Source organism: Scomber scombrus, chromosome 15 (assembly GCF_963691925.1).
Source record: "Scomber scombrus chromosome 15, fScoSco1.1, whole genome shotgun sequence".
NCBI classification, from domain to species: Eukaryota; Metazoa; Chordata; class Actinopteri; order Scombriformes; family Scombridae; genus Scomber; species Scomber scombrus.
In genome coordinates this window covers 15069988-15094236 of record NC_084984.1, presented here as the reverse complement: position 1 = coordinate 15094236, position 24249 = coordinate 15069988, and the positions used below count along the sequence as shown (strand labels likewise).

The following is a 24249-nucleotide window of genomic DNA, read 5'->3' as shown; positions in this document are numbered from 1 at the left end:
AGCATCCCGCATCCCTCTGGCACCGAGCCCGACTCAGGATGCTGATGCTGAGACATTTCCTTGTTTATTATTATTATTATTATTGTTGTGGTTTATCATGAAGGAAAAGGCATTGAGATAAGTCTAAAAACAGGCAACGTGCACCAGGAGATACATGCATATATACACTTTTTATATCTTAAATGGGGCAACGTGTCATCATAAAATCCAAAATATCCAAAATATTTTTTAAATGATTTGTGGAAATGTTTACTTAGGTGCAAATGAAATGCCTACTGACATCATCTAATTTTCCACTCCTGCCTCTTTAAGGGTTAATTAACCTACAACAATAAAAGAGATAATAAAAAAGCGCTTTGATACAAGAATTGCATTAATAACCTCCCAGCAGATACCCTTACATCTTCACATGGATGATGACGATGATGATGATGATGATGATGATGCACAGAGTTTCTGCAGTAAAGCTTTAACCCTTTACATACTGTTCATATTCAGACTCATAATTAGTCTTTACACCAATTCATACATTCATAAATTCCCCCATCAGTCAATAATAAGAACATTTGATAGAATACGAAGAATATAACATGTTAGATTTGTATTTAAATTTAATTAAGGGGTTAAATTTGTACATTTGCATATACAAAAATGTGTATCAGCTGCACAAAAAAAAAAGATGCATTTTATTTCCATTTTTATATACTGTGGGTCACATTTAGGAAAAGTCCAGCTAACAGAAATGTGTGTATGGTGTTTTTAAAGCTCTCAAATGTAAATAATGGGTCACATTTGATCCTGATCTGTCATTTTATCTAATATTATAGTATAATGTAAGTAAGTATAGTAAATATAATAAGTAGTAAATATAGTCAGGAGCATATATAAAAGCTCTTTTACCTTTAACTTTGTCTGACCCTTTGGTTCAATCAGCAGCTGTCTGTATATAATAATAATAATACTACTATTACTATTACTACTACTACTACTACTAATAATAATAATAATATAAACAGTTTATGTGTAAGAATGTATATGCTAATTAGAGTTGTGTCTGCTTATGAAAGCAGCTTTAATGTCTTTAACCCTCTTTATTCATAATTAGCTCCTAATATTCAGTCATCATCAGCTGTTATGTAATTCAGCCTGCAGTATTTCTGTTTCCTTTCTCATAGCGCTACCAAGTGGTCAAACACAGTTAGTGATCCTGGTTTGATTTTATGTATTTATTTATGTTTTAAATCACACTAGTTTTTGGCTGATTGTTGTCACGTGCTCTACATCTGTATTATTGATTGTGTTTAAAATGTGCATTTTACTGTATAAAACATCAATTATGTCTTATAATGTTTGATATTACAATATTGAACATTGAGTTTGATGCAATAAAAAAATCTGGATGAGTTAATAGAATTAAATTATTGGTTCTGATGATACAAATGAAATAAAAACAGATTTATTTATTAGTAAAGAAAGGAAATATCCCAACAAGCCCTTATGGCTCCTTCTGCACATTTCTATTTAGTTAATTATTGTTTTCTTTTCTTAATTAAAAAAACAAAATCTGCATGTATTACTCTTCTTGTATAATGTATTTTTCTTTTTTGTGCAATAAAAAAGAAAGAAAACATTAAATAAGCAATAATAATAAATAACAATCAGTTTTTCTTTTTTAATACACAATTTTCTTCCTTTATTACGAGAAACAAAACGTTTCATAAATTAAAATATAAATCATTTATTTACATGATTTTGTAAATTGTCATTATTATGACATTTAACGTGTATTTTAGACACAGCAGCACATAAAATATCATTATCAACATCCTTCATTTCACTTAATTATAATACATCATTTTTAGACTGTAATAATAAAAGTCACATCACGACATAATTGTACGATTAAGGCTGCAACTAACGCTCATTTTCAGTTTTGATTAATCCGACAATGTTTCTCTCTGAATTGTCAGAAATTAGTGAAACATTTTGTATTAAAATGTTTTTTTCTTTGTCCAACAGTTGAAAAAACCCCAAATATATTCAGCTACTGTCACACATGATGAAAAGAATTATTAACATTAAAGGTAATTGTTTTCCTTTTTAAAGATTTATTTAGGGGCTTTTTTTTGCCTTTATTTTATATAGTAACTGTCAGAAATGCCAACAGGAAACAGAGACAGAGAGAAATTTTATTATATGTTCATTGTTTTTTAAGAAAATTGTTGATAAGGACAAAAAAAACATCTACTACCACTAATGTTTGCAGTAGTCACACAAAACAGTAACTTAGTCAACTCCTTAATCTGCCCCAAGGTTCAATTACCTCGTTAATATTCTTAAATTATATATAATTTCTCTCTCTCTTTCTTTCTCACTCTTTCTCTCTCTTTCTCTCTCTCTCTCTCTCTCTCTCTCTCTTTCTCTCTCTCTCTCACTCTCTCTCTCTCTCTCTCTCTCTCTCTCTTTCTCCTCGCCAGGTAAATCCCACCTGGCCATCGTCCAGAAAGTGAACGACGAGGGGGAGGGAGATCCGTTCTACGAGGTGTTGGGATTGGTCACCTTGGAGGACGTCATCGAGGAAATCATCAAATCAGAGATCCTGGATGATTCTGACCTTTACAGTGAGTCCATGTCTGCTGGATGTCGGCCATGACACACACACACACACATATATATATATATATATATATATATATAGTATCTGATTATGTAAATGTAAATGTGGTTGATTTGTAAAGTTTAACTGTTTCTGCTTCACTGTAAAGTCTATTTTCAGTGTTTGTGCTCTTCACGTTTCTACATCAACGCTCATTTAACCATCCTGTTGTCCTCGAGTCAAGGAAGGAAGGGAGGAAGAAGGAAGGAAAGGAGGGAGGAAGGAAGGAAGGGAAGAAGAAGGAAGGGAAGGAGGAAAGAAGGAAGGAAAGGCGGGAGGAAAGAAGGAAGGAAAGGAGGGAGGAAGAAGGAAGGAAATGAGGGAGGGAGGAAGGAGGGAAGGAAGGAAGGAAGAAAAGGAGGGAAGGAAGGAAGGAAGGAAGGGAGGAAGAAGGAAGGAAAGGAAAGGACAGAGGAAAGAAGGAAGGAAGGGAGGAAGAAGGACGAAAGGAGGGAGGAAAGAAGGAAGGAAAGGAGGGAGGAAGGAAGGAATAAAAGGAGGGAAGGAAGGAAAAGAGGTAGGTAGGAAGGAAGGAAAGAAGGACAGAGGAAAGAAGGGAGGAAGGAAGGAAGGAAGGAAGGAAGGAAGGAAGGAAGGAAGGAAGGAAGGAAGGAAGGAAGGAAGGAAGGAGGAAAGAAGGAAAAAAGGAAAGAGGGAGGGAGAAAGGAAAAGAGGAAGGGAGGAAGGAAGGAAATAAGGAAAAAGGAAAGAGGGAGGGAGAAAGGAAAAGAGGAAGGGAGGAAGGAAGGAAAGAAGGACAGATGAAAGAAGGAAGGGAGGAAGGAAAGAAGGAACAGTCAAAACAGACTGGGTCAATTTGACCCAGGAGGACGACACGAAGGTTAGGTTAAATACTGAACCACGATTGTCTCCAGACTGGTTGTAACGTCATAAATCCTGCTTGTAGATACACGTATGAAACTGAGATTTAACTTAAGCCGAGCTCAGAGAAAAGAGCGACAAGAAAAACCTGTTTTTGAGTAGAAAGAGACTCCTGAGTCTGCAGACGCTCCTCACCACACCTAGATACACCTAACACTACAAAACACTGCTAAAGTTCATATTTAATCAATCTAACTGAAACATATATGCAGGATGATCAGTGCAGGAGGAATGTGGAGCTCAGCAGAAGCCCACAGCTGCTTATATGTGATGTAAGTATTGTGTTGTAGTTGTAAATGACAGTCAGTGAATGTGAGTTTCATCACTGCAGCCTCCCGTCTCCTCTGCTGCGAGGACTCTGCATCGGTCCGTCTGACGGAGGAACGAGCTCAACGTTGTAGCTCACTCTCTTAGACTGAAGGATGCTGTAGCTGTTGTCAAAACACAGCACGTCTGCACAGAGACGAGGAAGAGGGTTAGTGGAAGAGTTTAATAATACTTATGAGGGAGAGAGAGAGAGAGAGAGAAAGAGAGAGAGAGAGAGAGAGGGGGGGGGAGAGAGAGAGCTAGAGAAAGAGAGAGAGAGAGGGAGGGAGAGAGAGAGAGAGAGAGAGAGAGAGAGAGAGAGAGAGAGAGAGAGAGAGAGAGTGTCAGTATCCTTGCATGTTCATTGACACCTGCTGGACATTTTGTGTTGCAACCATGTGCTTTTGTTTGTTTTGGGTAATGACTCCGCCCTCACCTGTCATGCTTCCATGTGGTCATTGTCGGCCATTTTGTGCTCACCTGTACTCCGTTAACTCCTAATGATTAGGCCTACTTATTCTGTGCTCTGTCAGCCCCAGTTTGTCAGATTGTCCCAGTCTTTTGTTCTGAGCACATCTACCGTTGTTACCTGCTTTTCCTGTCTGCCAACCTGCTTGTTTGTACTCTGCCTGTGAACCTGGTTTTTGGATTTTGCCTGCCGATTTGGATTATCTGCCTGTTTGGACTGCTTATTTGGACCTGACCCTTGCCTGCCTCTAGACCACTCTTTGGACTGCCCTCTAGTTTGTCAGCTTTTTTCCTGTTTCAGTTTTGTGGCCAAGAGCCTGCATTTTTGTTGAGTTTTTTGACCGTTTGACGGGACATTCTTTGTTGGAGTTGTTTTTTGACTTTTTCTGTTCAATTAAAAACTCTTGAATTTGGAACTTTCTGCATTTGGGGCCGAACTTTCTACAAAACCTGAAATTACAATCTGACCAGATAATGGACCCAGCAGAAATAAGTAAGGTTCTTGATCGGCATGGAGCAACGCTGGGGAGACACCAGGCACAAATTGAGTTTGTTTCCAGGACGTTGGAGGCAGCTACAGCAAGTGTGACTGACCTTGCTGCTAGGGTGCAACAGCTCCAGTTAGCCTCCTCAGTACCACCTCCTCCAGCTGCTCCAGCCCGAGAACCTCGCCTGCCTCCACCTGAGACTTACTCAGGAGATCCAGGATCCTGTCAGTCATTCCTAGCTCAGTGTGAGCTGATTTTTGGACTACAGCCATTGACTTTTCCTTCCGATCGTTCTAAGGTTGCCTACGTCATCACCCAGTTGTCTGGAAGAGCTCGTGAGTGGGGAACGGCCATCTGGAGCAACCAGGTGGCGATCCAGGATGACTTCACTCAATTCACTGGTGAAATGAAGAAGGTCTTCGATCGCTCTAAACAGGGAAGGGAGGCTGCTCGTGAGATCCTTAACCTCCGTCAAGGCCGCAGGTCAGTGTCCGTCTTTGCAATAGAATTCCGGACTCTGGCGTCCTCTACTGGTTGGAACCTGGAAGCTCTGTATGATACGTTTTTCAATGGACTTTCTGAAGGGATTAAGGATGAACTCATTCCCCGCGATTTGCCTTCATCTTTTGATGGCTTGGTGGATGTGGCTATCCGTGTGGACACTCGGCTAGGTCAGCTTCATCGGTTGAAGACAACCAGTAGTTCTCAGCGGACTGAGCTTCGTCGAGGGTCCAGTTCTCCTCTTCAGGTCCTTGAGGGGGGATCAAGGTCGTCCACTCCGGCTCCTCCAGAGCCAATAAAGATAGACCGGACTAGTCTTTCACCAGCTGAGAGACAGCGAAGGCTGGAGTCTCGTGCCTGTCTGTACTGTGGTCAGCGTGGCCATTTTGTTTCAACCTGTCCTGTAAAAGACAATGCTCACCAGTGAGGCGGGGAGTACTGGTGAGCGCAATTCCCTCAAAGATCTCCCCATCCCTTCGCACTGTTCTGCAAGCAACTGTGATGTGGAGGAGCCATCATCACACCACCTCCGTCCTCATTGACTCTGGAGCTGAAGAGAGCTTCATTGACGTATCACTGGCCACCAGATGGGGAGTTCCAGTAACCACCCTGCAAGTGCCATTGACTGCCTCAGCGCTAAACGGGACCTGTTTCGCCAAGGTAACCCATATCTCATCCCCGGTGAGTTTGATGCTCTCTGGTAATCACACTGAGGAGATTGCTCTTTATGTTATTGATTCACCACAGATTCCCATAGTTCTTGGTCACCCTTGGTTAGTCAAACACAACCCGCACATTGATTGGGAGAAGAATTCTATTTTGGGCTGGAGCCCATTCTGTCATTCCCAGTGTCTGAGGTCTGCCCTTAACCGGTTCCCTGTTTTTCCTGAGCTACCTGAGGAGTTTCCAGACCTGTCAAGAGTTCCGGAGGAATACCTAGACCTGAGACCCGTCTTCAGCAAGTCCAGGGCAACTTCTCTACCACCTCATCGTCCATATGATTGCTCTATAGAGTTGCTTCCTGGAGCTTGTCCGCCTCGAGGTCGTCTGTACTCTCTGGCGCCCCCTGAGAGAATGGCCATGAACAAGTACATTGAGGACTCCCTAGCAGCAGGTATTATCCGTCCCTCGTCCTCTCCAGCAGGGGCAGGGTTTTTCTTTGTGGACAAGAAGGATAGATCATTAAGACCTTGCATTGATTACCGGGGCCTCAATGATATTACGGTTAAGAACAGATATCCTCTTCCCTTGATGTCCTCAGCCTTTGAACTGTTACAGGGTGCCACAGTGTTTTCTAAATTGGACCTTCGTAATGCCTATCATTTGGTGAGAATCAGGGAGGGAGATGAGTGGAAGACGGCATTTAATACACCCACAGGGCACTACGAATACCTTGTAATGCCGTTTGGACTGACCAACGCCCCAGCTGTGTTCCAGACTTTGGTCAATGATGTACTGCGGGATATGGTAAACAAATTTGTTTTTGTTTATTTGGACGATATTCTGATTTTTTCCAAGTCCCTTCGTGACCATGTCCATCATGTCCGATTAGTTCTTCAGCGGTTACTAGAGAACCAACTTTATGTAAAGGCTGAGAAATGTGAGTTCCATCAACGCTCCACATCGTTTTTGGGCTTTGTCGTCTCTGAAGGTGGTGTTGGGATGGACTCCTCTAAGATCAAGGCAGTCATTGATTGGCCTACCCCTCAGTCCCGCAAGGATCTGCAGAAGTTTCTGGGTTTTGCAAATTTTTACAGACGGTTCATTCGTAACTATAGTTCTCTTGCCTCTCCTCTAACTGCTCTGACATCCTCCTCTGTCAGGTTTTTCTGGTCGGAAGTGGCGGAGAAGGCGTTCCAACAACTGAAGAAGCGTTTCACCTCTTCTCCCATTCTGGTTATGCCAGATCCTTCGTGTCAGTTCATTGTTGAGGTGGATGCCTCTGAGGTAGGGGCTGGAGCTGTCCTGTCCCAGAGGTCCAAGGAGGACAATAAGCTGCACCCATGTGCCTTTTTCTCCCACAAGTTAACGCCTGCTGAGAGAAACTACGATGTCGGGGACCGGGAACTTCTGGCGGTCAAACTCGCTCTGGAGGAGTGGCGTCATTGGCTAGAGGGCGCTGAGGTTCCTTTTCTTGTGTGGACGGACCATAGGAACCTGGAGTATTTGAAGTCTGCCAAACGACTCAACGCACGCCAGGCCAGGTGGTCTCTTTTTTTTAGTCGGTTCAATTTTACCTTGTCTTTCCGTCCTGGGTCCAAGAATGCTAAACCTGACTCTCTTTCTCGACAGTTTAGTGCTCCAGATGCTGCCCCTGCCCCTAACACCATTTTGCCTTCTCACTGTTTAGTGGGTGCAGTTTCTTGGCATATAGTCTCTGTGGTTCGCAGTGCCCAGCAAAAGGAGGCTTGCCCAGCTGGTTGCCCCCCTAACCGCCTGTTTGTCCCCAGTTCTGTCCGTCCTCAGGTTTTGGAGTGGGGTCACTGCTCCCGACTGACCTGCCATGCCGGGGTTAGGAGGACTATGGCATTTCTCCGTCAACAGTTTTGGTGGCCCCGAATGGTTGCAGATGTCCAAGCCTTCATTGCTGCCTGTCAGATTTGCGCCCAAAACAAGAGCTCAAATCAGCCACCTGTCGGACTCCTCCAGCCGCTCCCGGTACCCAGACGACCATGGTCCCACATAGCCTTGGATTTTGTGACTGGCCTCCCGCCTTCTGATGGTAACTCTGCTGTCCTGACTATTGTTGATCGGTTCTCCAAGTGTGTGCACTTTGTCCCTCTGCCTAAACTCCCTTCTGCCAAGGAGACAGCTTCTCTCATGGTTAACCATGTCTTTAGGATCCATGGAATGCCTTTTGACATGGTGTCTGACCGAGGTCCTCAATTTGTGTCCTCGTTTTGGAAGGAGTTCTGTAGGCTTATTGGAGCCACCGCCAGCCTCTCTTCAGGATTCCATCCTCAGACCAACGGCCAGACAGAGCGGGCCAACCAGGACCTTGAAAGGGTTCTTAGGTGCCTGGCGTCCCAGAATCCCACATCCTGGAGTCGGCATTTGGCATGGGCTGAGTATGCCCACAATTCTCTCCCTGTTGCATCTACGGGTCTCTCCCCTTTTCAATGTTGCCTTGGCTACCAACCACCTCTCTTTTCTTCCCAGGAACTTGAGGCATCGGTTCCATCGGTCCAGGCGTTTGTCCGGCGGTGCAAGGCGACGTGGAGACGTGCTCGAGCCTCTCTGTTGCGTTCGGGTGCCCAGGTCAAGCGGTTGGCAGACCGCCGAAGGGTCAAGGCCCCCCACTACAGGAGCGGTCAGAGGGTTTGGCTCTCTACCAAGGACCTACCTCTCCGAGTGGACTCACGTAAGCTGGCTCCCCGCTTCATTGGGCCCTATGTCATCGAACGGGTCTTGGGCAGATCTGCAGTCCGGTTGCGCCTGCCCCTCTCACTTCGCCGAGTCCATCCCACCTTCCATGTGTCCCGGGTCAAACCTGTCTGTCACAGTCCTCTGTCTCCCCCGGCTGTGCCCCGCCCTCCCCCCCGGCTCGTTGATGGGGGTCCTGTCTACACTGTCGAGAAGCTGATGGATGTTCGCCGGCGTGGGCGTGGTCTCCAGTTTTTGGTTGACTGGAAAGGGTATGGGCCAGAGGAGCGGATGTGGGTTCCCGCCCGCCACATTGTGGATAAGACACTCATTAGAGACTTTCGCCAGCAACACCCACGCCATCCTGCCTTGACGCCGAGAGGCGTTCGTTGAGGGGGGGGTAGTGTCAGTATCCTTGCATGTTCATTGACACCTGCTGGACATTTTGTGTTGCAACCATGTGCTTTTGTTTGTTTTGGGTAATGACTCCGCCCTCACCTGTCATGCTTCCATGTGGTCATTGTCGGCCATTTTGTGCTCACCTGTACTCCGTTAACTCCTAATGATTAGGCCTACTTATTCTGTGCTCTGTCAGCCCCAGTTTGTCAGATTGTCCCAGTCTTTTGTTCTGAGCACATCTACCGTTGTTACCTGCTTTTCCTGTCTGCCAACCTGCTTGTTTGTACTCTGCCTGTGAACCTGGTTTTTGGATTTTGCCTGCCGATTTGGATTATCTGCCTGTTTGGACTGCTTATTTGGACCTGACCCTTGCCTGCCTCTAGACCACTCTTTGGACTGCCCTCTAGTTTGTCAGCTTTTTTCCTGTTTCAGTTTTGTGGCCAAGAGCCTGCATTTTTGTTGAGTTTTTTGACCGTTTGACGGGACATTCTTTGTTGGAGTTGTTTTTTGACTTTTTCTGTTCAATTAAAAACTCTTGAATTTGGAACTTTCTGCATTTGGGGCCGAACTTTCTACAAAACCTGAAAGAGAGAGCATCAGGTTTGTTAAAATGTACATTTAGTGTTTTTGTTGGTTTTATATCATTTGAAATGACATTTGCACCATTTTTTTTTTACCAAAAGTAAGACTGAATGCTCCTGAAAATGTCAAATGGTGTAACCACAAAAGAATGATACATATTACATATTTGATCACCTACAGTGTATTTAAGTGTACTTATACTAATAATGACTTCATTTAAATAATGTAAATGTTTCCTGATCTCCATGACTCTCCAGATGAAATGTAATATTTAGAACAATTGTATTCCATTACCTTTATTTAATATAAAAAGTTATAATGTAAGATCATGCCAAACTAGTTGATATGGTGTTTTATTGACAATTTACTGTTTTTAAGCAAGTTGAATCATTTCAGTTTTTATGGTTACACCACTTAGACATTTTTGCCTTAATACTCAAATCTCAAAATGGATTAAAAGCAGAAATTTGATGCTGGGTCCACAAAAAAAGAATGTGTGCAAGTTATTCATACGTTTATTTTCACATTTGACTAAACCACATGGACAGAAAATCAACCTCATTGACCCTTACATGAGCTGCAGCAGTGTGTGTGTGTGTGTGTGTGTGTGTGTGTGTGTGTGTGTGTGTGTGTGTTTGTGTGTGTGTGTTTGTGTGTGTGTGTGTGTGTGTGTGTGTGTGTACTCACAGACTCCAGGTTCGGGGCAGGTGAGGCAGCTGTCCTCAGGAACCAGATGTGCGTTGTAACGTTCGCTGGGTAAAACTTGCTGCATGTCAGATGTTTTCTTACTGCTGCAGTCTTTGGTCCGTCGGTAAACTCCGAAGCCGATATCTGCCCCGTCGCTGGCAAACTGCCACCTGGGAACAAACAAAGGAAGAGATTTGATCAAACTAAGTCCGATCTGTGACAGAGAACACGTTAAAGTTCTTAAAGTTATATCTACATCTTCTCCATTATTGAAAAAAAGCCCAAATCTCTGATTATGTAAATATTGTAAAGTTTAATAACCGGACAGCAGATGACTTGTAATTCACTTTAAAGTCTATTTTCAGTGTTTTTGCTCTGCAGGCTTCAAGTTTCCACATCAACACTTGTTCAACCGTTTGGTAGAAGGGTTAGGGTTATCTGATATCTGCTCAAAAAATAAATCTATTGAACCCATTTCACTTTTAGGTCAATCTTTAGCACTTGAGGAATGTAATGCACAGACAGACCATCAGATTGTGTTATGGTTGCTATAGATACAGGTTGTTCTATGGTTGCTAAAGATACAGGTTGTTCTATGGTTGCTATAGATACAGGTTGTTCTATGGTTGCTATAGATACAGGTTGTTCTGTGGTTGCTATAGATACAGGTTGTTCTATGGTTGCTATAGATACAGGTTGTTCTATGGTTGCTATAGATACAGGTTGTGTTATGGTTGCTATAGATACAGGTTGTTCTATGGTTGCTAAAGATACAGGTTGTTCTATGGTTGCTATAGATACAGGTTGTTCTATGGTTGCTATAGATACAGGTTGTTCTATGGTTGCTATAGATACAGGTTGTGTTATGGTTGCTATAGATACAGGTTGTTCTGTGGTTGCTATAGATACAGGTTGTTCTATGGTTGCTATAGATACAGGTTGTTCTATGGTTGCTATAGATACAGGTTGTGTTATGGTTGCTATAGATACAGGTTGTTCTATGGTTGCTATAGATACAGGTTGTTCTATGGTTTCTATAGATACAGGTTGTTCTATGGTTGCTATAGATACAGGTTGTGTTATGGTTGCTATAGATACAGGTTGTTCTATGGTTGCTATAGATACAGGTTGTTCTATGATTGCTATAGATACAGGTTGTTCTATGGTTGCTATAGATACAGATTGTGTTATGGTTGCTATAGATACAGGTTGTGCTTTTAGTGTATAAAATCACTGCTGACATCAGAGATCCTGCTGGAGACATTTTTGAAGTTGAGTTTAATTGTTTCATCTTGAACACAAACAGAATGAGTCTCTAACATGTTTTAAAAGAACGTTTAGAACAATTTAGGTCTGTAGAGGTCTGTAAAACATCACATTTAGGCTCAATGAGAACAAAAATACATGTTTTATGTTCCTCAAAGAGGTAGGAAAAGAAATGATTTTTAAAAAATAGCTCTTTCTTGGTGTGACATACAAAAAGTTAAAATGAATATTGGACCAGGATTGGCTCCAAATTACTTATGAGATCACAAATCGTGCTCATGAATTTACGTCTTAAACTTCATTTAAAGTGAAGCTTCAGCAGATGAATGTAAACAAACTCTGAACATGAATCATTCTGCACAGAGAAGAGAAACAACTTTGGAGTGTTTTTGAGTGTTTTTGAGCCCTTTAAGATGAATCTCTGTCAGTTTTAAGGTTTTAAAATAAAGAGCAGTAGTAGTTTTGTACCTGAGGAGGCTGCTGGCTGCAGTCACATCGTACTCCAGCTGGAAGACGGAGCCGCGGCTGATTGTCACGCTGCTGTCGTACTGAACCTTCACTGAGTCCTGAACGTAGTACGACCTGGGAACCGCGCCTCCGTACTTTATCTGAAGATACCACACACACACACACACCCACACACCCACACACACACACATCATTTCCCTCCTGATCATTCATAAAGACATCGCTGCCTCTCTTCATCTCTCCTCTTCGCTCTCACCATCGTTCTGCAGCTCGGATCTCCGTCAGGATCCGTCAGAGTTCCTCCATAAGCCATCGGAAGCTGCTCGGGGTCGATGTGCTTACGCAACACCTCTTGCCAATTACCTTTTAATATAATAAACAAATATAATGTATGATTTAGGTGAGGAATTATGTGGGTTTTTTTGGCACTCTGGGATTAAAAAGAAAAGTCGTCTCACTTCCTAAAACGATGATCTTGCGTCGCGTTTCCTCACACAGGAAGTGTTTGATGAGGTTGTACGCCATGGGGAACATTTTAGGAGCTGCAGAAAAAGGGACAGAAAATTATTAAAAAGCATAAAACATTTAAAAAAGAGAAACTGTCATAAACTTCCTGAGGTACCTTTGATAAGAAAAACCCTCTTCAGTCCTTCTGGATAGTTGTCTTCAAACATGGTGAGGATCTGCAGGAGAGAAGAAGAGAGAAGAAGAGAGATGATAAAGTGATATAACCCTCCTGTTGTCCTCAGGTCAAGGAAGGACAGGAGGAAGGAAGGAATGAAGGAAAGAAGGAAGGAATGAAGGAAGGAAGGAATGAGTAAGGAAGGAAGGAAGTAAAGGAGTAAGGAGGGAGGGAGGGAAGAAAGGAGGAAGGAGGTAAGGAGAGAAGGAAGGAAAGAAGGAAGGAAGGAAGGAAGGAAAGCAGTAAGGGAGGAGGAAGTGAGGAATGAAGAAAGGAAGGAATGAGGAAGGAAGGAAGGAAGGAAGGAAGGAAGGAAGGAAGGAAGGAAGGAAGGAAGGAAGGAAGGAAGGAAGGAAGGAAGGAAGGAAAGGAGTAAGGAGGGAGGGAGGGAGGAAAAGAGGAAGGAAGTAAGGAGAGAAAGAAGGAAGGAAGGAAGAAAGGAAGGAAAGCAGTAAGGGAGGAGGAAGGGAGGAATGAAGGAAGGAAGGAAAGGAGTAAGGAGGGAGGGAGGGAGGGAGGGAGGAAAAGAGGAAGGAAGTAAGGAGAGAAGGAAGGAAGTGAGGAAGGAATCAAGGAAGGAAGTGAGGAAGGAAGGAAGGAAGGAAGGACAGAAGGAAGGAAAGGAGTAAGGAGCGAGGGAGGGAGGAAAAGAGGAAGGAAGTATGGAAGGAGGAGGGAGCAAAGAAAGAGGGAAGAAAGGGAAGAATGAAAGAAAAAGGGAGGAAGGAAGGAAAGAAGGAAGGAAGGAAATAAGGAACAGTCAAAAGAGACGAGGGTCAATTTGACCTGGGAGGACGACATGAAGGTTAATGATTTTCAGCAGACAGATGTTACAGATGTGACACGATGTGAAGATGACGAACCTCTCCGTAAGCCTCTACGGCAGGTTTCCAGATGTGTTTCAGTCCCAAACCTTCACAGTCGTAGATCAGAGTGATGGCTTCGATGTTTTTACCCAGCTGAGAAAAAAGATGCAGATGTTTGATTTAGAGAGAAAATGTGGAAAATAGTTGATAGAGACGATTTAAAAATGATTACATTTAATCAAAATCTCAATTTATTGCTCATGACTGATGAAAATAGAAAACTAAAGAGTGTTTTTTATGTAGAGAGTGAATGAGAGAAAGAGAGGAGTGATTTTGGACACAGATCTTCAGAAGAGAAAACACGAGGAAGCAAGAGAGGAGAAGAGATGAAGAAAGGAGATGAGGAAAGGAAACAAGAAGAGAAACAAGTAGAAAGGGTAGAAGAAGAGAAGAGAGGAAATGAGAAGAGAGGAAAGAGGAGGAGTAAGTAGAAGAGAGGAGAGGAAACAGGAGGAAAGCAAATACGAGGAAACAAGACAGGAGAGGAGATGAAAGAAGGAGACAAGGAAAGGAAACGAGTAGAAAAAAGGAAATGAGAGGAGTTACAACTGAAAAGAAAGAGGAGAGAAGAGAAAGAATACAAAAGAAGAAACCAGAGGAAGTTAGAGGAGAGAAGAGGAGGAGAGGAAACAAGAGAGGAGATGAGATGAAGAAAGGAGACAAGGAAAGGAAACAAAAGGAGAGAAGAGAAGAAGAGAGGAAGAAAGGAGAGGAGAACAGAAGGAGGATAGGAAATAAGAGGAGACAATAAGACAAGAGGAAAGGAAGCAGCAGAGGAGAGAAGAAGAAAGGAAACAAGAGAAGAGAAGAGAAGAAAGAGAAAGAAAGGAGAGGAGAGCAGAGGAGGAGAGGAGATGAAGAGAAACAAGAGGAGAAAACAAGAGGAGATGAGAAGAGAAGAGAAGAGGAAGAAATGAGAAGAGAGCAGAGGAGGGAAGGCAATGAGAAGAAACGAGGAGACAAGAGGAAATGAAACAGCAGAGAAGAGAAAATGAGAGAGAAAGCTAGATGGAAGAGAAAAGGAGAAGAGAGGAGAGGAGAAACAAAGACGAGTGAAATAGAGAGAGTTGTACCTTCTCCGTCTGCCTCCTGCATTCTCTGTGCAGCATCTCTGTGTGTCTGATCTTTGTCTTCATGAAATCCTGCTTGGTGGCCGACAGCAGCAGACCTTTAGGATCCAGTGGACCGATGACGTCATACCAGATGGGACTGCCGTCTCTGTCGTAGCCGCACATCCCTCCTGACACGTAGCGCTCGATCACCTGAGGGGGAAGAAAGGAGGAGAAAAGAGGAGTAAAAGTTTAAAAGATTAAATATGTGTTTAATGTGTTAAATGTGATGTTAAAGTACTGATATTAGGATTAAATGTGTGTTAAAAGTGTTAAATGTGATGTTAAAGTCCTGATATTAGGATTAAATGTGTGTTAAATGTGTTAAATGTGATGTTAAAGTCCTGATATTAGGATTAAATGTGTGTTAAAAGTGTTAAATGTGATGTTAAAGTCCTGATATTAGGATTAAATGTGTGTTAAATGTGTTAAATGTGATGTTAAAGTCCTGAAATTAGGATTAAATATGTGTTTAATGTGATAAATGTGATGTTAAAGTCCTGATATTAGGATTAAATATGTGTTTAATGTGATAAATGTGATGTTAAAGTCCTGATATTAGGATTAAATGTGTGTTAAATGTTTGTTCACCTCTGGAGGTTTAAAGTCAGATATGATGGAGTCGATTTTCATCTGCTTCCTGAAGTCCACATGCTGCAGAGAGAGAGAGAGAGAGAGAGAGAGAGAGAGAGAGAGAGAGAGAGAGAGAGAGAGAGAGAGAGAGAGAGAGAGAGAGAGAGAGAGAGAGAGAGGGGGAGGGGGAGAGAGAGAGAGAGAGAGAGAAAGACAGAGAGAGAGAAAGAGAGAGAGAGAGAGAGAGAGAGAGAGAGAGAGAGAGAGAGAAAGAGAATTAGAGATAAATGTAGTGGAGTTATAAAAGAACAATATTTCCTTTTGAAATAAAAGTATAAAGTAACATGAAATGAAAGTAAAGAGAGCAAAGTTTACCTTCCTGATCATCACTTCAGCTTTCTGAACATTGAAGCTTCTGGCTGCAAAAGAAGGAAATTAAATTAAATTAAATTAAATTAAATTAAATTAAATTAAATTAAATTAAATTAAATTAAATTAAATTAAATTAAATTAAATTTCTGGCATTTAAGTCACATTTGACAGACGTGTAATTATAATTGTAGGAGTTTTAACATTAATAGAATATAAATCAACACTTCTCTTTAATCATTTATAAAATCTGACACTAGTTCAACATTTTAGTATGATTATAAAACAGAGAAGCAGATTTAAATCAATAGTTTTCAGCCTGTTTTGACCAAAGCAGGAAAACTGTTGAAGGTTAAAAGAGGAAAAGATAAATATTGAAGTTCCTGATCGATCGCTTTGCTTCTCTGAACTATGAACCAAGAGAGTCAACAACACACACAATGTCCTTTACTCTAATTTAAAGAGTTTCTGTAAAGAATGAAGAGCCGACATGAAACAGGTCGACTTCTGACTGGACACAGATGATATTTATCTTTTTCTTTTAAAAATACACCAAAAACAAATCAATTCTTAGTTGTTTTTAATCTTTTATCTTCTTTTTTTGCATTTTTTACTTATTTGGTTTTTTGTTTTTGTTTCTTTCTACACTTTTATCTATTAAATTACACATATATATATAAAATAATAATAATAATAATAACAACAACAACTTTCTTGGTATTGCTTTACAACAAAAGAAAATTACATAAACCAAGTTCTTCACATAAAAGGAGCATAAAACAATGTTAAAAAAGGAAAGACATAAAAACATTAGTGTAATATAAGAGTAAAATAACAATAAAAAAGAAGCCAAAAAGTTGAATAAAAACTACATAAAATCAAGTGAAATGCAACTATTATTATTCTATTTTTTTGTCTTTCTTACTGTTTTGTTTAGTTTTTTGCTTTCTACACTTTTATTTATTATTTATTAAATGATATGTATTTTTTCTTATACATTTTTATCTTAATTTTTTTGTTTTTCTTACTGTTTTATTTAGTACATTATATGTATATATGTATATGTTTATCTTTCCTTTTGTTCTTACAGAAATGTTTTTTAAAAAATCTTGTAGTTTAAAAAAAATTGGTATTATTGGTGGACAAATAGCAGCAAAAATACACAAAAATGCACAATTTAAAGAAAGAAAGAGGATTACTGCAAGTTTTAGTGCTCAGAGCATAAATATAAATTAAATACTTAGATTAAAAACTTAAAAACTTAAAATAGATAAAAAACAAAAAAGGCCTTTATAGAGAATCAGTGAGATGACTTTACTCAGTTATAAGCTGTTTCCATTTGTTTTGTTTTGTTTTTTACAGACATAAATATAGTGTGTTTTATTCCAAACCTTAAATGATTGTAAAAGTAAATCAGTTTAAATATCACCAACTTTACAACTTTAGTTTATTGTAAATATTTAGTGCAGGATATGAAGACTGAGATGACTTTGTAGTTCTGACTGAGTAAATATTAAACACTTTCACAACTACGTGTTCAGGATGACGAACGTTAAAAAGATTAAAAAGATTACTGATTAACCGTCAGACGCTCTGAGCTTCGTCAGATACGAGATCAAACAACCTCCGTGGAGTCTGAGACCAAAAACACGTCAACAGAAATAAAAAAAATAAAAAAACAGAAAAACACATTATAGAAATAGTCTTATTTATATTTATTTATATATTTATTTCACTTTAAATCAGTGCAACATCAATATCAAACTCAGGTTTATTATCATTTAACACAAATATTACTCTTGTATATAATGTTATTATATATTTTCACTACTATTGTTTTTATTGCTTGTGTTCTTACTTATTATTTATTTTTTCTTTATTATTTTTAATTTACGCTCTTTTTATTTTTATTGTCCACTTTGCTGCTGTAATAAATTCTTAAATAAAAGCAAATTTCCCCACTGTGTATGGGACTAATAAAGGAAGATCTTATTATATCTTATCTTACATTCAAATAGGAAGAAATATAAATATAATATACAATATAAATCTCTACTTGTGCAAAAAGGAAAAAGGCTAACACTGATGCTTCACTATTAATAATCTAATGTCATATATAATAATATATCAGTCAGAGGGACCAAACCACTACTTTTACTGTAATACTGCATACTACATCATTCATAATATTGCAGTACTTTTACTGTAATATATACAGTTGAAACCAGAAGTTTACATACACTGTATAAAAAGACATATAACCTTTTTTTTCTCACTGTCTGACTTTATATCAGACGAAACTTTTCCTGTTTTAGGTCAGTTAGGATTACAAAAAATATTAATTTTTGCTAAATGCAAGAATAATGAGAGGGATAATTTTTTAGAAATTTTTTTATTACTTTCTTCAAAGTCAGAAGTTTACATACACTAAGATTACTATGCCTTTAAACAATTTGGGAAAGCCCAGATGATGATGTGATGGGTTTGGAAGCTTCTGATTGATCTTAATTGACAACATTTGAGTTAATTAGAGGCACACCTGTGGATGTATTTTAAGGCACACCTCAAACACAATGCTTCCTGTGCGTGTGACATCCTGGGGAAATCAAAAGAAATCAGCCAAGATATCAGGAAGAGAATTGTGGAATTCCACAAGTATGGTTCATCCTTGGGTACAATTTCCAGATGCCTGAAGGTGCCACGTTCATCTGTTCAAACAATTATACGCAAGTATAAACACCATGGGAATATCCAGCCATCATACCGCTCAGAAAGGAGAAGGGTTCTGTGTCCCAGAGACGAACGTGCTTTGGTGCGAAATGTGCGTATCAACCCCAGAACAAAAGCAAAAGACCTTGTGAAGATGCTGGCTGAAGCTGGTAAGAGAGTGTCATCATCCACTCAGCAAGGAAGAAGCCATTGCTCCAAAAGCGACATAAAAAAGCCAGATTACAGTTTGCAAATGCACACAGGGACAAAGACCTTAATTTTTGGAGACATGTCCTGTGGTCTGATGAAACTAAAATTGAACTGTTTGGACATAATGACCATCGTTACATTTGGAGGAAAAAAGGGGGAAGCTTGCAAGCCTGAGAACACCATCCCAACTGTGAAGTACGGGGGTGGCAGCATCATGTTGTGGGTGTGTTTTGGGACTTGTGCACTTCACAAAACAGGTGGCATCATGAGGAAAGAACATAATGTAGAAATATTGAAGCAACATCTCAAGACATCAGCCAGGAAGTTAAAGCTTGGGTGCAAATGGGTCTTCCAAATGGACAATGACCCTAAGCATACCGCCAAATTAGTTACAAAGTGGCTTAAGGACAACAGAGTCAATGTTTTTAAGTGGCCATCACAAAGCCCTGATCTCAATCCTATAGAAAATTTGTGGGCAGAGCTGAAAAGGCGTGTGCGAGCAAGGCGGCCTACAAACCTGACTCAGTTACACCAGTTCTGTCAGGAGGTATGGGCCAAAATTCCAACAAACTATTGTGAGAAGCTTGTGTAAGGATACCCAAAACGTTTGACCGAAGTCATACAGTTTAAAGGCAATGCTACCAAATACTAATGAAATGTATGTAAACTTCTGACTTTGAAGAAAGTAATAAAAAATTGTCTAAAAAAATGATCTTTCTTATTATTCTGGCATTTAGCAAATATAAATAATTTTGGTAATCCTAACTGACTAAAAACAGGAAAAGTTTCGTCTGATATAAAGTCAGACAGTGAGAAAAAAAGGTTATGTGTCTTTTTTAAGTGTATGTAAACTTCTGGTTTCAACTGTATATATATATATATATATATATATATATATATATATATATACATCTTACTTATGCATGTTTTAAATGCAGGACTTTTACTTGTAATGGAGTATTTTTATATAATTTTATTGGTACTTTTACTTAATTAAAGAACATTTAAACTTCTTCCACCACTGCTTTATCCTCACTGTCCTGAGAAAAACTTGCAGAGAGAGTAAAGACATAATACTTCACTTTCCTCTGAGACAAAAAACCAAACAGTGTCCGTGTATCAGCTGTCATCATGTCAAATGTTTCACATGCCTGTCGCTCACTTTCTGATGTCAAGGCTAAACCAGTTCCCATGTTTGACACTAAACCCCCCCCCCCCCCCCGCTGCCAGTTTAAATGGGGAGACCGAGGGGAAATACCAGAGCTGCAGGCGTTTGGTATCGATAGCTGTCAGAGTCAGTCATGCTGGAGACGCTATGTTTAGTGTTTCACCTCCTTTTTAATCCCTTAATTGAATTATTGTTAGAGGTATAAAAGGAAAGGTTCGCCATTTTTTTCAAGTGAGCAAGGAAGGAAGGGAGGAAGAAGGAAGGGAGGGAGGAAATAAGGAAGGAAAGGAGGGAGGGAGGAAGGAGGGAAGGAAGAAAAGGAGGGAAGGAAGGAAATAAGGAAGGAGGGAGGGAGGGAGAAGGAAAAGAGGTAGGGAGGAAGGAAGGAAAGAAGGACAGAGGAAAGAAGGGAGGAAGGAAGGAAGGAAGGCAGGAAGGCAGGAACGAAGGAAGGAAAGTAGGACGGAGGGAGGAAAAAAGGAAAGAGGGAGGGAGAAAGGAAAAGAGGAAGGGAGGAAGGAAGGAAAGAAGGAAGGGAGGAAGAAAAGGAGGAAGGGAGGAAGGAGGGAAGGAAAGAAGGAGGGAGGGAGGAAGGACAGAAGGAAGGAAGAAAGGGGGATGGAGGGAAAGAAGGAAGGGAGGAAAGAAGGAACAGTCAAAACAGACGGGGTCTGTGCTTTCAGTGTAAAGTGGTGCATTTAAAAGTAGATGATCAGCTTCTATTGAGCTTCAGCAGTCTGAGTTAGTCATATCAAGTGATATCTGACACATTTACAGTCTTTTTAGCATCAAATTCCCTCTTAGTGTTTCCCTGTTGAGCTGTGGTGGAAGTATAGTAACAAAAAGACTTTGCTACTAAAAACACTGTAACGTTGAAACATAGAAGATGAAGATTTGACTCATTTGGACGACTGAAGCTTCATATTAGCCTCCATCACTTCCATTGTAAGTGCATTATGAAGGGATCTTCTAATGGTCAGTATGAACAGGAGGAATGATTACAGCAAGAAAAAACAGGTTTTAAATACAAATACATGCAAAAAATGCTGAAAAAAATCATAAAATATTACAACAAAAAAGCAAACATTTGAGAAAAGTCTGAAAAAACTACATTTTATGTTGCAGCAACTTTCAACTTTTCTCTTTTTTGGCCTCAACTAGACACTTGATGTTTTTTTTATAAGGGGTCACAACCAAAAATGTTGAGAAACACTAGTTTAATCTTTAACAATGCCTTATATTTTTTGTGTAAAATCTTCATCTGAATTGCATCTATACTTGTTAATTAAATGTAATGAAGTAAAAAACTACAATATTTCCCTCTGAAATGTAGCTGAGTGGAAGTATAAAGTAGAATAAAATGGATATAGTCAAATAAAATACAATTACCCCAAGACTTGTGCTTAAATAGAAGCATTTTAAGTTCCACTTCATTGGAAAATCTTTGTAAAAATGTATTAAAGTCTCCCTAAAATGTGCTAAAACTGTTGTTAGATTAGTGTTTTTCCTTCCACTGCATCATAAATGTGGTTTTAATACAATAGCTCATGTTATATTTGATGTCCTGACTGTTAACTACAATGAAAATGAACAAATGAACAATGAAAAAAGGGACTTACTGTAAAGACAATATAAGACAGTAAAAGTGACATATAGTTTAGTCTTCAAAGTTTCTAATCGTATATTCAGCAGACGGACTGATCGTTCTTCTCTGGATTAGTGAAGTCACCTTTGTACTTTGTATGAGTGTGTATTGTGTTGTTTTGCCAGCATCGTACCCGCACACTGAAAATGCTAAATAAGTGCATGATCGTTGTCGTGGTTACAGTCTCACCTCTGAGCCAGCGGAGGAGATAGTGATCGTGCTGTGCAGGAAGGTTTGGGAGAATATCCTCGATCCTCCCCCGAAACTGCAGAGAAAGAACCAGAGAAAGCATTTTAAATCAATATACTGGTACATTTCATATCATATTTTATCATAAAAGATTAAACTAGAGCTGAATCTGTGAGTTAATCATTAGTTGTAACTATTTAGATAATCGATTCATCATTTAAGTCACTTATTCTTTTAAAAACACCAAACTTCCTCCAGTTCCAGCTTGTCATTTATGAGGTTTTTCTGCTTATCTTTGTCTTATTTAACAGCAAATTGATTATTAATACTGGGAAAAGCTTTTCATGGCATCATTGTGTGCTTATGAAATTGTGACTGCTTTTTTTTTTTTTTTACACATTTCTTACATTTTTTTTAGACAATTTAATTAAAATCTTTTAGTTGCAGCCTTTTTTATTTGTGCATATATACCAAACTTTCTCCAGTGGACCTGCAGCTTTAGTGTAAATGCTATAATAAAGAGGGTAAATATTACTGCTTATATTATTAAATAAGTTTTATAAGAATATTTTAGTCAAGTCAAGTCAAAGTTTATTTATATATAGCGTATTTAAAAGAACCTCAGTTGACCAAAGTGCTGTAAATAAATACTTTATTTAAATAAAACAACACATAAAACACACAATGTACAATATAAAAAATGTTTAACTTTAAATTACAGAAGTATTATTAATAAAAATGCACATAAAAGTATGAAAAGTAAAAGTATTTCTTCTTATGCAGAATGATCTCAGAGATTATATTATACAGTATAATCTGGATTATTGGATTATTACCATTTATATCTTATTGTGTGAGAAGCATTTTATTATAATAGGTGTTCAAGTTAGTTTTAACTGCTTTATTTACTCTATAAAAACACAAAGATTATCATGTTTTAGCTGAAAATGTTAAGAAAAGAAAAGAAAGTAAGAAGGAAAACAGATGTAGAATATAAATGGAAATATTAAAACTCAGATATAAGAGCAGCTTATAATAAAACGTCACTATATAAACTCACAAGAGACAGTTGGAGTAACTATGGGATCACTGTTAGAGACACCACAACAAAAACTACCAGTCGACCCAACAACAGAGTCTAAAGTCTCCCTTCAGGATTAAAGACTCTGCTGTTTTTAGTGAAATCATGTGAGTAATATTTCATTTTTCGTTACATTTCTTACCTCGGTTAAGATTTCATTCTGCTTCGGGCTCAAGTCTCCAACTCGTCCGCTCATGTCTGCGTAACTGCTGCTGTAACTGTCACAGCGGCCGTCTGTGAATGAACTAGACTGCAGGAGAGAAGAAGAAGAAGAGGTTAGAGTAGTAAAACACACCACGCCTCCTACACACACACACACACACACACACACACACACAGACTTTAATCCTTCAGCTGCAGGCTCTTTATTGCGACACACACACTCCCCAAACATCATGTTTAAAGAGAGGAAAGGTGATATTTGTAGGTTTTTAAAGTCATATAAGTAGAAGCTTTAAACTGCATTAAGTTAAAGGGTAAAATTGTTGATTTCTATGTTTGTTTGTTTTTAAATTATGAACAAATCTCACTTTTTGAAAATCCAAACCAACAATGAATTCATCTACTAACAAGTATAATGTGTGTATTCAAAGTCTGATATATCTTTCCTGTGTTATTGTCCAAAAAATATAATTAAAACACATAATGGAGCATCACCGCTGCACTGGATGACACGTTCCTTCATTATAAAGACAATGCTTATAGTGGTTTATTTAAGAAATGGCTCCAAAGACTAATAACACACACTTAAATGAGAAAGTGTGTCCAAACTTTTAACTGGTGCTGTAGATAAAAAGGTGGATGTGTAATTGCAAGTATTTGCAAACACAGAATTAAATGAAACACTGTTTCTCACCAGCAACAGTCAGTGCATTAAAGAATTAAAGTAATAAATAGGTGCTAAAAATAATCATACCTAAAATAAAAACTAAATATTTCAGACACAAAGCTAATAAAACACAACAGTTTAGCAGCAGTTCAGAGTAGAGAAAAAGGTGCATTCATGTTAAGTAAAGTGCTGTTTAAGATTCTCCTTGATAAGTGAAAGATTGCAGATGCCACTTTTCATAAAACGTTTTATTCTTTATATACACAAGCTATATTTAGAAAGTGAGTAGGACCCAGATACCAGTCAAAAACAATCATGAAGCATAAAAGTTTGACATGTTTGACATAGTGGAAAGTTGTTTTAATCATCCAAGAATCCAAAGAATAATTTTACTGTCATGATAAGAGAGAAAAAATCAATCCTACAGGAAAACATTTATTAAAATGTAATTATTGTTGATTCAAAGTTCAGATAATGAATATTGAATCAATCAGCTGTTCAGAAACTGTTGTGGCTTTGATGTTAAGATTAAAACTTAGTGTTCTTTAGAGCTGCAACTAACGATTATTGTCATTATCAATTCATTTTTTCCCCAATTAATGTCAGAATAAGGTGAAAAATGTCTGTTATACTGTCCTACAACCCAAATGTATCCTTCCTCAAATGTCTTGTTTTATCCGACCAACAGACCAAAACCCCAAAAACATTAAGTTTACCATCACAGAAGACAAAGAAAACCATAAAATTATCATA

At 39.2% G+C, this 24249-nt stretch overlaps 1 protein-coding gene across 1 annotated transcript; it reads right to left on the bottom strand.

The window, feature by feature from the left end:
• Nucleotides 1-1658: 1658 nt before the first annotated feature.
• sec14l7 (SEC14-like lipid binding 7) lies at nucleotides 1659-22944 on the bottom strand. Its single transcript, XM_062434536.1, has 12 exons — nucleotides 22810-22944; nucleotides 21587-21662; nucleotides 15672-15715; nucleotides 15315-15377; nucleotides 14688-14876; nucleotides 13612-13707; nucleotides 12689-12749; nucleotides 12525-12608; nucleotides 12323-12429; nucleotides 12067-12206; nucleotides 10333-10502; nucleotides 1659-3991 (listed from the first exon to the last, which is right to left on the bottom strand). Exons 1-12 carry the CDS (start codon nucleotides 22861-22863, stop codon nucleotides 3861-3863), a joined length of 1215 nt encoding a protein of 404 aa, XP_062290520.1. The 5' UTR covers nucleotides 22864-22944; the 3' UTR covers nucleotides 1659-3860.
• Nucleotides 22945-24249: the final 1305 nt, after the last annotated feature.

Excerpts from the sequence above, each read along its gene's own strand:
- sec14l7 (XM_062434536.1), bottom strand. The coding sequence starts at position 22,863 with ATGAGCGGACGAGTTGGAGACTTGAGCCCGAAGCAGAATGAAATCTTA. Across the intron at positions 12,609-12,688 it reads GAGGGTTTTTCTTATCAAAG|CTCCTAAAATGTTCCCCATG; the intron begins GTACCTCAGGAA and ends CTTTTTCTGCAG. Across the intron at positions 10,503-12,066 it reads GCAGCCAGCAGCCTCCTCAG|GTGGCAGTTTGCCAGCGACG; the intron begins GTACAAAACTAC and ends GTTTGTTCCCAG.